This window comes from Lathyrus oleraceus, chromosome 6 (genome assembly GCF_024323335.1).
Source record: "Lathyrus oleraceus cultivar Zhongwan6 chromosome 6, CAAS_Psat_ZW6_1.0, whole genome shotgun sequence".
In the NCBI taxonomy this organism is placed as follows: domain Eukaryota; kingdom Viridiplantae; phylum Streptophyta; class Magnoliopsida; order Fabales; family Fabaceae; genus Lathyrus; species Lathyrus oleraceus.
In genome coordinates, this window is record NC_066584.1 from 146,330,435 (window position 1) to 146,345,943 (window position 15,509).

A 15,509-nucleotide genomic window follows, 5' to 3' on the forward strand; every position below is an offset into this window, starting at 1 on the left:
GTTTTGATGTTGAGAGATATTGTTGTGCTCTCTTTTATCTTGTTATTTGGATATGTTGGTTTTTATGTTGAGTGGCCTTAGAGCCCAAAACGATATTTTGTGGTAGATGATTTATGGGAATCATCACTATTTACCATTTATGAAGAGTGATGTTATTCCAATGTGTGAGTTTGCATGTTGGTTATTTGGTTTTGATTTATAATCCGTGTTACTTGTATGTGACCATCTCATGTGTTGTTTATGGCAGAAGTAAATGTGATGCCCTCGTGTATGCATGCTTTAATTTACTCTGATTATGCAATTGTATGTTATATTTGAGTAGTAGTAGTTTGGGGGGTGTTACATTAGTCGTATCAGAGCACGGTCGATCATTCATCCAGGTTATGAGTTTGTTTGATTATGTTGTATGTAATTTATGTGTATGACACAATCGATACGATTTGTTTAACAATCCTTGTTGTTGTGGTTGTTTGGTTGGTGTAGCAGGAAGATGGTTACTAGAAGGAATGATGATGCGCTTGCAGCGGCCTTGACCTTGTTGGCTGGTGCCATTCTGCAAATGAATACTGGTGATCGGGAGCGTGATGCTGATGAGTTACGTGCTTTAGGGAAGTTCCAGAAGAACAATCCGCCAACTTTTGAAGGAGCTCATGAACCTAACAAAGCTCAAGAGTGGTTGAAGGCGATTGAGAAAATCTTTCGAGTTATGAACTATTCCGATGCGCAAAAGGTGCAGTTTGGCACTCATATGCGTGAGAAAGAAGCTAAGGATTGGTGGCACAACACTGTTCAGAGATTTGATGAGGATGGCATTGAAGTGACTTGGACACTTTTCCGTGAAGCTTTTCTGGAGAAGTATTTTCCAGAAGATGTTCGTGGAAAGAAGGAAATTGAAGTCCTTGAATTGAAGCAAGGTAATGGTACTGTAGCTGAGTATGCTGCAAAGTTTGAGGAGTTGATCAAATTTTCTCCCCATTACAATACTGCTAATGCTGAGAGATCCAAGTGTCTTAAGTTTATGAATGGCTTGAGACCTAATATCAAGAAGGCAATGGGTTACCAACAAATTACGAGATTTTATGAGTTGGTTAACAAGAGTAGGATCTATGATGATGATAGATGTGAGAGTACTGCTCATTACAAGTCCTTGTATGATAAGAAAGGAAATGGGCAATTCCGAGGGAAGTCGTATGATGGTAAGAAGAAAGCTGGTGATGGCAAGAAGCCGAGTGAAGGAGGATCTCACACTCTTGTCTGTAGTACCCCAAAATTTTCCCTCCATTTTTGTTTTTCATCTAACCCATAACCTGAGACTCATCTAACCTCACCCATGTTTCATACATATGCATCAATCATTCATTCATATCTAGTGGTTAATCATCATGGATTCAACGTTCTTGGTTTACAAAGCTAGGGCTTTGGAGTGGGTGAGACCATAGAGTTTTGGCCTGGATATTCATCTGGTTATAGGGGATGCAAAATCCTAATGATTTGAGTCTTGAAGCTTGAATTCAACAAAGTTCCACCATGATACTCTTCAGAGGGGTTCAAACCCTAACTTGCAGATGATTAGATAGTAAGGCCTCATGTTTGTTCCTAGGTCTCATGTTGGCTTCTAAACACTAGTTGAGGAGCCCATGTGTTAGGAGTTTGTCTATGGAATCTCATGCTTGGTGTGAGGACCTTTTTTAGATGGTATGCACCTTGAAACCCTAATCAGGAAACCTTGGTTCTTGTGTGCCATGTTGGCTTGACTTTTCCCCTTGTGATAACTTCAAAACCATAATACATTAAAGTGCAACTCTTGACCAACATGTCATGCATCATCTATCATCAAATTTGCTTTGTGCATGGAAATCATCCATCAAGTTGTCACTTGACTTACATATCTACATACTTGGGGATTCATCTGATCCAGGGTTTTGATCAAGCATCTGTATAAGTGCATTCCATTTGGCCATTCCTAATCCATTGATCCTAAGCCTATGATGCTTTCAAGTTCATAAGTCAGTGAGTCACAATTTATGAATGCATTGGTTCTTGGTCTTTTGGCCTATTGTTTTCATTTGTGTCCATTGTGTTTCATTAGTGCATTATAGGCCATTAATCCTTGATTCATCCATTTGTTGTAGTCTACTCAATTCATGTGTTATCATGTATACACGGTCTTTGTGATTCAAATGTTTTTAAAGATCATGGCTCAAACTTGGTTTTGTAAGGCAAAGTTCATGTTTGAAATCAAGTTGTTTACATTTAATCACAATGTACGTTCTATTCAAATAAAGGCATTTCATTCATGAAAATAAGCATTTATATAGTCCATTACAAAATAAAATAAAAATGCAATTTTTACAAAACTTGACTTTTTGGTCAATTGTTGATTTTTTAGTCAACCAACCTCATCTTATATCCTAAACCCTAAAAAGGTATGTGATTCTTCACTTGCTTGCATTTTTTTTTCCAATTCAATTTTGTCAAGCCTTGACGTCACTTGTGTGCATGCTATCCTACAAATCCAATCATTCACATGTTCAAGAAAAACAATACACAATGTAATAGGTCACACATAATTCATACATCATGCAGTAACAATGCAAGCCTAGCAATCCAAAACAGAACTACACATGGTCAGAATGGCTACACAATGCACTTCAAGGCCAAGGCTCCATGCTTCGAACAAGACAAAAGCTGCAAAACCTTAACCTGATAACCATCAGGACTTGGACATACCTACAACATTGCATACGGTCCAAAGTAGTATCCTTTACACCACATGGCTCCAATCATGTAGCAGCCAAGCAAAACCAAGAATATAAACCCTGCAGCAATCGAAGCACATAGAACTCGTAATACACATATGCTGCCAGACTGGGTCAGGATAAATGCCATGAAAATCCATAAAAACATCAAGTCAAAACTACTTAACCATCAAGACTCAGGCCATCCAATCTACATCAGTCTGACCAAGTCACATTAGCCAATATATCACCATTCTGCAGCACTCCATATGAACCATATCATCACTTTTATTAAGGCATAACAACCTGCAATATGACATAAATAATCACCCATGGAAGTATAAGCATAACAATTCATATTGCAAAGTCATCATCATTTCAATTAAATTTCATTTGTAGTGCATCAATAAACTAAACTTAACATCACCATTAAGCAGCATGTTTAATAGAGAATAACAACTCAGTTACTAAGCTAACTAGTTTTCCACATTCCCATCAAATTAACACTAACCAATTAAATTGCTCCTCTAAATATTCCATTACAAATTGACCAACTGATATAAAATTTTTGTTAACTAATAGTTACACCATGATAACAAGGTTTGAATAATTGATGTCATAACCAAGCTCATCACAAATGGATCCTAGCAGCATGACATAGAATTTACTCATTGATCATTAACATGTAACACCAAACATAACCAGCATAACAAAACTTACTGCATAAAACAACCAATTTTAATTAATCTTATTTCAAACCTTTTAGCATTCAACATTGATTTCCAAACTAAACTTTCAATTCACCAATTTCCTTGGGAATCTATAACTTGTTGACCATTCATAAACGTAACACTAGTTTTAATGGCAATGGAAAATTGTCAATTTCCAAACTATTCCAACAAGTTCATCTTATATACTAACATTCTAACATTCAATAACTATAACAGCTAACTTCCTAACCAACTAACAGAAGTTGTAACTAACCAATTCCAACAGGAAAAAAAACTGACTTATAACCAAATAACTAACAGCTCACCATCTCTAACAGAATTGAGGGAGAGAAGTCTATATATAGACCTTACCAATCTCATTCTCAAGAGATTCTTCATTTTTCTACAAGTCACATTCTTCACCCTCATCTTCTTCAAGCCCCAAGCTTCCTCTTCAAGAACTCAATACCTTCAATCCTCATTCGGTTCAAACTTCACTCTGTTCAACCTCCATTCTGTTTTACTCTTCAATCTTCCTCCTTCTGCTTCACATTCGATCGGCAACCGAGAATTTGCTCGCAGCATTGCAACCTGACCTCGCATCCACAACAACATCGCGCAACACAAACGCCATAGCAGAATCAGCTCGAAGCAAATTGAAAGAAGAGAGAAGCAAATCGAATCAAAAGTGGAGGATCGTACCTGTTTGTAATCGAATTTCAGGTTCGTTTTGGGGCTTCAAGATTCTCGACTAAGCCAAGGATATTCGCGGATTTGAGAACGCCGGGACAAGGTGCTCGTTGAATCAAAGCAACACCGGAAAAGAGGAAAATCACCTGCGAATATCGTTGATGACACCAGAGCCACCGCATTGGAGTCCAATCCATTTAACCTTCATCTGCTCTCTTTCTGCCAACCAATGATTCTTCTGTGTTGCAATACCACATTGTGTCGCCGATCGCAGAATAATTCATGAACTCCAAGTGCGGTGCATACGGTCTCGACGGTTTGGAGAAGAAGAAGGAAATATTGAAGTTGAGAAGGGATAAGATTTGTTATCCGTTCAAAATTCGGTTTTGGTGATTCTTCCGCCGAATCGAGATGCTTGAACGCGACGCGCACGGTGGATGTTGATTCGAGTTGCTTCGAATAGGACGATTTTAGGGATTTGAGAATTCGTTACTTTCGTTCTTCGCCGTGGAGTCTGTGTTTGGGTGTTTGTCGAAGGAATCGGAGGAAGCACATGGAGATGGTCGAAGGATTGAACATGGTCGTTGAATTGTAGTTTTGACTATCCATGGGCTGGGTTCACCAGTGGGTTGCTCACGCTTGAGTCTGAGGCCCAAGTTTATTATTATCACCCATGGACCATCACTCCACACCCCCTTTTTCCTATTATTCCATTGGACTCCATTAGAAAGTTTGGGCCCTGAAGAGTGTGGGCCTGCGCCCACTGCTGTCCACACCATCAGTTCCAGATTCTAAGCCCTTTTCCTTTTGAATATTTTGTTAATCTTTTTATTTTTAGTTTTTAAACTTGGTGATTAGGCAATTAGGGGACTAGCTTGTCTAATTAGATATCAATTAGGGTGATTTAGAGTATAAAATTGTCTTGATTAGGATATTAGATTTCTTTTAAAAACTTTAGAGCTTAGTTAGAAATGTTAGGATTTTAAGTTTCATTATATTTTAGGGATTAATTAAATCTCACGTAGTTTTTTAATATAGCTTAGTTAATTTCTAAACATTATATTAAAATCAATCTTTAGGATTTAATAATTTTAGGACATGGTTAGACATTGACTAGAATTTGATTTGTGCTAATATGTGGACATATTTTGTAAATGACCATTTTGCCCTTTAGAGATAATTTTAGGCATTTTATCCATTTAATAACATGATCCCTTATGACTAGAACTTGACATTAGGATTGAATCATTTCCTAACAATTGTAGGTTCCCTTAGGGTTTGTATATAGACTTTTGATCAAGACTTTGATTAACATGCACATGCTCCCCTAGGATTTTAACATAGGTTTCTTTATCAACTTTAATCAACCAATGCATGATCACTTAGGATAGTTTCTAACAATTACTAACGTCTAAATTTGATTCAAACCTAGTTCCCTAAACAAAAATAAACCCATGATTAAATTGATCAAAAACAATTTTGATCAATTAAATCCTTTGAACTCGTATAATCCCACAGTCTAATATTAGTGACCAAAAGACCCTTGGTCACTCAATAAGACTTTTCTTCTAAGCTGTGGAGCTCAAGGCCTCAAGTCAAGATCTTAAATCAAGACATCCTCAGTCATACCAAGCAGTGGTTTATGCAAGTACTTCAAAGGTGGCATCTTCAAGAGCTTGTTAAATCAAAGTTAGAATTGTGTGGCATGAGCCTTAAGTAATAGAGAAGGAGTGAGACTGGAGTATTCCTACCCCCATTCTGAGTATCTTTGGGTATGGGACATATGACCCAACACTCATCGTATTCACCTCTATTCATAGACTTTAGCACAATTCTAATCATACGATTGACAAGTCTCTCTCATTACAAAGCAATACAACAAAGCAAGGACTACGTCAACAACTTATCAATCATGAATCGAGTTGTACGATACGAGCCTTAAGCAATAGAGAAGGAGTGGGACTGGAGTATTCATACCCTCATTTTGAGTATCTTTGGGTATGGGATGTATGACTCAGCGCTCATCGTATTCACCTTTATTCATAGACTTTAGTGCAATTCAAATCGAACGATTGTTAAGGTCTTCATCAACACAAGAAACAACTACAAATACTCTTCTCTCCACTTGAAAGTTAAAACGAGAGTTACATGCCACGAGCCTTAAGTGGTAAAGAAGGAATGAGACTGGAGCTTTCCTATACTCATTCTAGATATCTTTGGGCGCAAGACGTTTGGCTCGTTGCTTATCATATCCACCTTTACTCATAGACTTTAGTGTGATTTTTATCAAATAACTATCAAGTTTTATCCATTCTAATCATTTCAATTCAATCATTCTATCATCTATTTTTGCCTCCAATCATCTCGCTTTTAGCCCTAGTGGGCTGAACTACGAAAGCTCAGATTTCCTTATTGCACTATAAGGATACGTAGGCAGAAGAACCCAGTTTCTTCACGAGCTATCCTATTTATCAATCAATCATTCTTTATTCATTCTATCAATACCATCTCTTTGAGATCAATCATACTTCTCCTTAGACTCTTTGTCTATCCTTTTGGGACGTCCTAATGACAGTCCACCTCATCAATCTAGAGTTGTTTGGCTCGTACCCAAGCATTTAATTTATTCTTTTCGGCTAAGACGCCACTTTGCTCTTCGATTAAGAGTCTATCCCTTCCTTGGATCGAAGATACTATTCTTATTTGATCTCGAACTGTTTGTTCCCCATCCAGTGATATACTGATCCTTGTACAATGATACTTTCTCTTGGGCGCCGCTTTTATCCTTTGAGACATTGTAACGCCAGTTCATCTTTTGAATCGAGAGTTGTTTGGCTCGTATCCAGACGTTTAATTCATTCCTTTGGTTGAGAGGTTTGTTTACTCTTTGATTCCAAGTTCCCTCCAGTTGTGGGTTCCCTTGATACCATTCTGTTGGTACAAATTATATTCTTCATCATTGTATGTCTCTCCTTCTATCCTCGTAGTTTTGAACTACGATTGCTCTGACTTTCTCATTGCACAATGAGAATACGTAGGCATGAGGATGCGAATCCTTGGCGAGCATACTTCTAATTATTCCTCCTTCGCCATAGGGTATCATCCATCTCTTTCACTATTCATTACCTACCTTTGATCATAAATCGTTCACCCAGTGACATATTACTCCTTTGAAATCGAAATACACTTTCTTTAGAATTCCATATACATCCTTTTAGGACGCCTAACATAAAGTCCGCATTTCTATCTAGAGTTGTTTGGCCCTTCACCCAAACATCTCTATGGTACAAATCTCCTTTCTCTTATAGATTCCAATACACTTTCACCTCTCGATTTCAAACAATACTTCTTCAGTCATTTGTCACCAAATATCCAATTCTGTGACTTTGGTCACCTCATTCCATTCATCTCCACGATATTTTCATATTCTACTTTCCTTTACTTCATGTGGTATACCTATCCTTTAAGCCAAATACATTATATCTTTGTATTCCATCTTGTACCTCCTTATTAACCAAGAGTTGTTTGGCCCGTAACCAAACACTTAATTCAATCTTTTTCGGTTGTTCCAATACAGTGACACTGTGCTATAGGCCCTCACTTGTTGGTTCATACCAGTTTTAGTCTTGGATTCATGTTTTCACCCCTTGTTGGAGTTCAAATCGTATTATCCTTTGGTTCAGACCATACTTTGGTCACAACTTCTTTTCATCTCCCACCACTAGTTCTCTGAACTACGGAGCTCTGAATTCCTCATTGCACAATGAGGATACGTAGGCATGAGGGCCCCAATACTCACCAGCACTCTATCTATATATTTCCTTTTCCCCATCCTTTTGCGAGTAATCTTTAGATATAGCACCTATTCTAGCAAGAATAATCAAAACGGTTCCCATGGAGTACCATGAATGTTTGGGGTGCTAATACCTTCCCCTTGCATAACTGACTTCCTTACCTAGTATATCTCTTTCCCCCAGGTTTTATCGATGTTTTACCATCCTTTTGGGGATAAATAAAGTTCGATGGCGACTCTGTTGTATGTTCGAGCATGCGATACGTTTGAGTATATTTCCGCTGGCTTCAGCTGGCGACTCTGCTGGGGACACTTCGTTACTTGGAGTACTTCCTAGTCGCTAAAAGGAGTCGAGCCTAGTTTAGGTTGTTCTCTCGGTAGTTGTAGATGATTACTTTTATAGATTTACTCACTTCTATTTATCGTATTTCTTATTACTTTATATTATGGATATTATCTGTTATACTCCCTATTGGGTTGGGATAGATTACATGAGTGAAAATCTTTATAACCGAGCTCAGTATACACATAGGTTAGACTCGTGGATAGTTGTGTACACATGCGTTTCGCGCGTTGGGTTATCACGATAACCACACCTAGACTAGATTCACTTGGAAGTACTTTTTTCCTGTGAGTATTCACTACGGCAGGGTATTTTCATTTCGAGTCGATGACTCTGGGAGACCTTCTAGGGACCACCTTGGAGCATAGTCCATACCTATGAGGGGGATACAATATTTTTTTGCAGGAAACCATAGCCTCTACATACCTTATTCTCATGGACGTCATACTTTTGATCCTACATCAGGTAGTATATACAGATTATCCAGATTATTGGTGATGTTAACCTATGTTATTGCATTGTTGTACATGTGTTAGAGTTTGGAACTTGGGTTGTTATACCACCAAGGCCTTGAATCTATGGATGTTGCATAATTATTTGCATTTCATCCCTAACATGTGCATTCATTCATTTACATTTCATACATGTCAACCAGAAAACTCACCCTATCCATTCCTCCATCAGAAAGACAACGATTCACCGACACCGATCATTTGAGGATCATGGAAGAGACTAAGAGCATTGGTAGAGCTGACATGGTTTTAGGGCTATTCCTGGATAGCATGACAACAAACTTCCCAAATCAGGTTGTGAGTGACGAGCAAGCTGAAGATAGTCTGAAGAAATACCACAAACAGAAGGTGGTTGCAAGCGTCCTACCACTTATTCCTCAAGAGCAGTGTTTACTACCACATTAGAGGCCTGCTCAAAGCCACCAGAAACTGAAGCAGAAGCAAAACAACAAAGGAAACAAAGATCAAGAAGGGAGACATCCTTGCTATGATCCAATTCCTGTGAGTTACGCACATCTGCTACCTATACTTGTTAATGTTGGGGAAATTGTGCCTAAGCAGATCGAGCCTACTAAGCTTCCCTACGGTCGTAAGCATGACCCTCATGCCACGTGTGGATATCATGTTGGATACGTGGGGCACTCTACAGAAGTCTGTCATTCTCTCAAGACCAAAGTTCAAGAAATCATTGATCGGAATTTGTTGTGCTTTACACCCGCGACTGCTAAGGTGCTCATTGAGAAGAAGTTCGAATACCAGGGTCCTCCAATTCATGTGCAAGTTCCTCCACCTGTGGTTCAAGCTGCTATGCAATATCCGAATCAAGGATGCCACCCTGGAATGCCGATGACCTATCCTGGGGCATCATCTTCTACTATTTTTGCACCTTAATGTGCCCAGGCTAGGGCACCCTACATCACATTTGGGATTCATCATGGTCATACTTCACATCAGACAGTCAATCCTGGCTTGGGGCATTCTGCTCAAATGTTCCATTCAACGGCTATTCCTCCGATCCATCCTCCGTTGCAAGTACCTTTGATGCCTATGCCATGCTACTCATACCCACATGGTGTTACATCCTAGTATCAACAGCCTCCTCGGGCTCAAGCTCTGAAAAGTCAACAAACTATGCCACGTAACCATCAAGGGAAGAGGCAGACCAGACGGTTTTATCGAAATCATCCTCAACGTGATCAGATCCCTATGACATATGCTCATTTGCTACCTCATCTTATCCAGTAAGGGGCAATTGTGCCAAAAGAAATACCATTAACTGTTTATCCTTATGGGCCGAAGTACAATCCTAACGCTTCTTGTGCATTTCACGCCGGCTATATAGGATATTCAACCGAAGATTGTGGATTGTTCAAGTCAAGAGTACAAGAGCTTATAAACCAGAAGGTTTTGTCATTCTCTGAGGCGGGACCCAAGGTTATAATAACCTGTTGCCAGACCACTGTGGACAGGTTGTGAATGCAATCAGTGTTGAAGATGGCTCAGATTCAGTTGCTTATTCAAAGGAGTATCAAGGCTAGAGATATCATATTCAATCATGTCTCATTTGTAATATTTTCTTGTATGTCAAAGTATCATTCAATTGTGAACTTGTTTGTTTTGAATAATGATCATAATGAAATAAACATGCATGTTTTGCTTAAATCCATTCGTGTTCACTCATATTTTATTTTATCAGTATCAAACTGTTTGTCAAATAAAATCAAAAGAGAATGATGCAATTAAAAATACGCAAGATCGTTGCCTGTATTCTTTTGAATAAGACTATGCTGAATAAAACCAAATCTCTACTCCTTTTTAGTCCCTGCACATTGGTACAAATGTGAGAACCGCATCCAGTATCTAATACCCATGATGCAGAAGTAGATAAATTAATTTCAATAACAAAAATACCCGAAGTTGAAGTCTCTACTCCATTCTTCTTATCTTCCATGTACTTTGGGCAGTTTCTCTTCCAGTGTCCGGTCTTACCGCAATGGAAGCAGGTGCCTTCTTTTTCTATGCCTCCACTAGGCTTCAAAGCAGCAACAATGGGTTTGGGTTTGGAAACTTCCTTACCTTTCCCTTTATCACCCTGCTTGGTGGGCCTTTTGTTCTGTCTCTTTCCATTTCCGATCATCAGAATGGACTTCCCTTTTGACTTCAGATTCTGCTCAGCAGTTCTTAACATGGCTAGTAGTTCAGGAAGAGATTTGTCCATATCATTCATATTGAAATTTAGGAAAAATTAACTGAATCTATCTGGCAACGATTGCAAGATCAAATTAGTCGCAAGTTTCTTTCTGAGGGGAAAACCCAACCTCTCAAGGTTTTCCATATACCCAATCATCTTGAGCACATGGGGACCTACAGGGGCTCCCTCATCTAACTTGCCTTGAAAAAGGGCTTTTGAAACTTCAAACCTTTCATGCCTTGCTTGCTCTTGATAGAGCATCTTCAGGTGTTCGATCATATCGAACGCTGCCATGTTCTCATGTTGCTTTTGCAACTCCGAGTTCATGGTAGCTAGCATGAGACAAGCAGTTTCATTGGCATCATCGACATGCTTCTTATAAGCATCTCTTTCTGCCTTAGGTGTAGAACTAGGAGGTACCTCTTCAGGAACAAGTTTCTCCAAGACATGCAACTTTCTATCATGTTTGAGGATAATCCTCAGATTTTGGTGCCAATCCAGAAAATTTGTCCCTGACAATTTTTCCTTGTCAAGGATTGATCGCAAAATGTTGTTATAGGTGTTTGTTGTCATGGTAATCTACATGAAAATAATGAAAATATAAGTATCAATAACATATTTAATTAGACCTTTAATTAAATATGCTCCCACTATTTTACTCAAAAACAAATGACCCTCACCATTTGATTCGGAAAATCCCGTTGGAAGATTTTCTAGTGGGTCGAGATCCATATTTCACTTTGTTTTAAGTCCGTGTAGGCGGATTACACAAAACTAGGTTATTTAGGTAGGAACTCCTTCCAATTGTATCTAATACAACTCTCGAATATTTTAGTTGGGTGAATAACTCCTTATTCTAATCCATCACATGTATCATTTCCAACTCTTGCTTCTAAACATATATAATCTTATTATAATTTGTTTAGTTAAGTTTGACCCATTGTTTTAACAATTGGATATTACAATTATCCCATCGCACCTTACTAATATAGAACATGCACCTCGCGTAGGCGAAACTTACATTATCCGATACCAGTCTTGATGAGTGCTAAAACTTGGAAAGCATAAACTTAATATTTAATTTGAGGGATTTACAATTATTCTGATCTCACTGGCTTATTTATCATATAAATTGTCTCTCACATGCATCAACATACATTCACATGCATTAACATACATACATAATGAAACAAATATGGTCCCTAGCGCAATTGTTCTCCCAAGTCAATGAGAGAACCTAAGCTAACCTAATAACGATCTAAGCTTCTCCAAGCAAGATCTTCAAGGTTGTCCTCCTTTGATATTGAATTCTTCTCTTTCTTCATAACATTACATTACATAAAAGAAACTCATTTTACATACGAGGGAGTGAGATGAGAAAAGAAGTTACATTATGAGATTAAAAGAGAGGCATGACACGCAAGTCGTATTTTAAAAACCCAAAACAAAATAAAGGAAAACTAAGGCCATAACCGATCACCACAAGACAATAACAATAAACACATTATTATTATTAATTTTAATTCTTTTAATTAATTAAAACCAAATTAAATTTCGACGACCGATCACACTACGCAGAGTTTTAATGAACAATTCATTTGAAATCGACGTTGTTTTTCGCATCAACACTTGATACTTTAAAGCACAACTCTTGCGCAGTCACAACCCTAATCGCATAACTCTTTGACAACACAACCCTTGTATCGTCATTAACCCTAATGCATAACTCTTTAACAACACAACCCTTGTGCCGTCATTAACCCTAATGCACCAGTTTCAGACCGTCAAACACATCTCGATTGTTGATTCAGTATGATTGATCAACACGTCATTGCTTCACCATACTAATGTCGGATCAAGAAGCAAAAGACCATTGATCGCTCAAAGAAAAATAACCATTAAGTGTTTGAATGAATGAAACAGAAACAGTATATCATATATACCGTATTTTGCATCAGGATTACTTATATCATATATATAACTTGATCGATCTTAATTTAATTACTCGTTTATTCTTTGATTCATTTTGTCTTTTAATCGTATTAATACAGAAAATATAGAAAATAAATAGCTATCAGATGCATGGTTTCGTAAGTGGCTCTGATACCACTGAAGGAGAAGCGCGATCCAAAACGCAACGGAAATTAAAATTTTCTCCTTTAGTGATCCTTACGAATGGTCATGATCAATGATAGAATCTTTACCTCTTGTGACGATTGAAACCTTTGGTGCAGATCTCTTGTGACGATCAAAACATTTGATGCAGATCTACGGAGCGATCACGAACGTTGAACGATGACAACGTCTCTACTCAGTCCACACGAACGGATTCCTTCAATCTCAGTACTAGCTGCTACGAATGAAGGCTTTGAGTGAGTGAGAGAGAGAGAGAGAAAACGAAATTGCAACTGCACAAATACTTCTACACAAGGGTTCTATTTATAGAACCACTTGTGTGGGCTGTTGTAACACCTCAAAATTTGCCCTCCTCTCTTGGGACTAGCATTATCATTGTACATATCATTTTAGGTCATTAGGCATTGCATATTGCATATCATGTGGTTACATTGTGCAAGCCATTCTCCCAAGTCTTGATCAGAAGATGAGGAAGTCAAAGTGCAAGCCTAGGGTTTATTGACTGATCATGGGCCATCGGAGGATTGGACTGTGAATTAGGGTTTTGTGATTCTCAATGGATGTTGGTCTTCATCTTGATTGCAATGATACATCATCATCATCGTGGTTGGTTATCATCAGAAGCATCAAGTGATTGAAGCATATTCCTTGAGATTAGGGTTTTGACCACTAGTCAACCCTAATCAGTTGCATTGGGCCAGTCAGGGCATAATCAGGAGATGGGGTCTATGATGGATATGGGGTTCATTATATGATTATATTGTGCTTATTGAGGCTAGGGTTTCACCCTTGGGCCATTTCAGTTGAAGATTGGGGCTCAGATTGATCTATGCATTGCCAGATTCATCTATCAGTTGAAAATTCAACTGTGGTCAAATGTACATGATCTGATGAATTTGGAGGTGGAAATGAGTTGGATACACTTCATTCATGTTGGAACAAGTGTTGTATGACATCTCAAAGCTTAAGAATGAAGAAAATCAAGTCAGAACAAAAACTGCCAAAAATAGAAAGTGACTTGTAATTGAAGTTTCCAAAAATGGAAAGTTTTTGACCTCAAGACCACGTGTCCAAGGAAGCTTCAAATGAAAATTTGTTCAACATGAAAGTTGTAGATCTTGTTCTCACCTTTCCAAAAAGTCCAAGAACTTGAAAATCCAATGTATGGTTGGAAAATTAGGGCTTAGTGAAATTCAAAAATGACCCATAATCAGGAGGCCATAATTTCCACATGGTTTGTCCAAGTTGCAAGTTCTTTATATGCACAAACTCCATTTGACATGTACTTTCATGGTGCATAATTGGATTTTCTCAAAAGTGGTCAATGCAAAAAATCACTTTTCAACTGGACAGTTAAAATGGACCAAGGGCAAAATTGTCCAACTTTTGAAATAATTGGAATTTTTGAGTGGGACTTTTTGCTACACCTCACAAATGATATTTGAAATTTGTTGGAATCATCATTTCATGCCTAAGGTTTGTGGTTTGGAATTTGACTTGAAAAATGAAAGTGCAAAAATTGGACAAAGTGCAATTACATAGTGAAAATGAGAATGGCATATCCAATGAAGGTGAAACAAGTGGCAACAGCTCACACATGGCATTTGGAAGTTGTGTGAGCTGTCAAAGAGGTGGCACTGAGCTGGCTTATGAAATTCCATTTTTGCCCTCACTTGAAAATTAACATTTTCACTAACAAATGCAATTTGGTTAATTAGCATGGTTAATCATGATTTAAGCACACATATATATTCCTAATCACATGATAATCATAACAGAAAATCATTTCACCAAAAACCAGATCTGAAAACTCTCCAATTCTCTCAATTTCCTCAAGAACACAAAACCTTCAACTTCATCAAACTTCATCAATTGTTGATCAATCTTCGAGTTTCTTTTTGATTTGAACTCCTCTCATCATCATCTCCAACTGTTTGTGAAGTTTAGAAGGAAAGAAGCACTGATTCGCAGCTGTCCAAAGTGCACTCATCAATGGCAAAACGAGATTGCAAGCACTAAGAGCTATTATAATTGAACTGGATTACATCATTCACCTTCTGGAAGACTCTAGTTCATCTATTTTGGGAGAAAAACGCACGAATTCATCCCGTTCAACACTGCCATTGCCAGGTTTTGCATTTTTACGAATCTCAAGTTATGCTTAATGCTTATGTGCGTTTTAAAGTGTATGTCATGTAGATCATGGTGATGTTTGTAGTTTTGCAAATAGATGACTGTAGGCTAAGAAATCTGGATTGGAAGTTTTGTAACCAAACCCTAACATGATCGATCTGAGAGATTAAGGAACAATTGGACAAAATTAGGTTGATATTTGGATTATGTGTAGAAAGACGGTTCTAACGAGTATACGCATGTTAATTTTCGTTGAGTTTTGG

At 38.0% G+C, this 15,509-nt stretch overlaps 1 protein-coding gene and 1 long non-coding RNA gene across 3 annotated transcripts; one reads left to right on the plus strand and one right to left on the minus strand.

Annotated features, from left to right (window-relative positions):
• Window positions 1-490: 490 nt before the first annotated feature.
• LOC127094482 (uncharacterized) lies at window positions 491-1,306 on the plus strand. The gene is made up of 2 exons (XM_051033310.1): window positions 491-836; window positions 930-1,306. Exons 1-2 carry the CDS (start codon window positions 491-493, stop codon window positions 1,304-1,306), a joined length of 723 nt encoding a protein of 240 aa, XP_050889267.1.
• A 963-nt stretch (window positions 1,307-2,269) lies between these two features.
• LOC127091065 (uncharacterized) lies at window positions 2,270-4,748 on the minus strand. Of its 2 annotated transcripts, XR_007791869.1 has the most exons (4): window positions 4,151-4,748; window positions 3,821-4,039; window positions 2,731-3,044; window positions 2,270-2,507 (listed from the first exon to the last, which is right to left on the minus strand). It is a non-coding gene; the product is annotated as an uncharacterized LOC127091065 (long non-coding RNA). The 2 variants fall into 2 exon arrangements; XR_007791868.1 differs by having other exon boundaries at window positions 2,270-3,044; window positions 4,151-4,743.
• Between the last annotated feature and the right edge of the window lie 10,761 nt (window positions 4,749-15,509).

Coding starts and splice junctions, on each gene's coding strand:
- LOC127094482 (XM_051033310.1), top strand. CDS start 491: ATGGTTACTAGAAGGAATGATGATGCGCTTGCAGCGGCCTTGACCTTG. Junction 837..929: donor AGTGACTTGGACACTTTTCC/GTGAAGCTTTTC, acceptor ATGGTACTGTAG/CTGAGTATGCTGCAAAGTTT.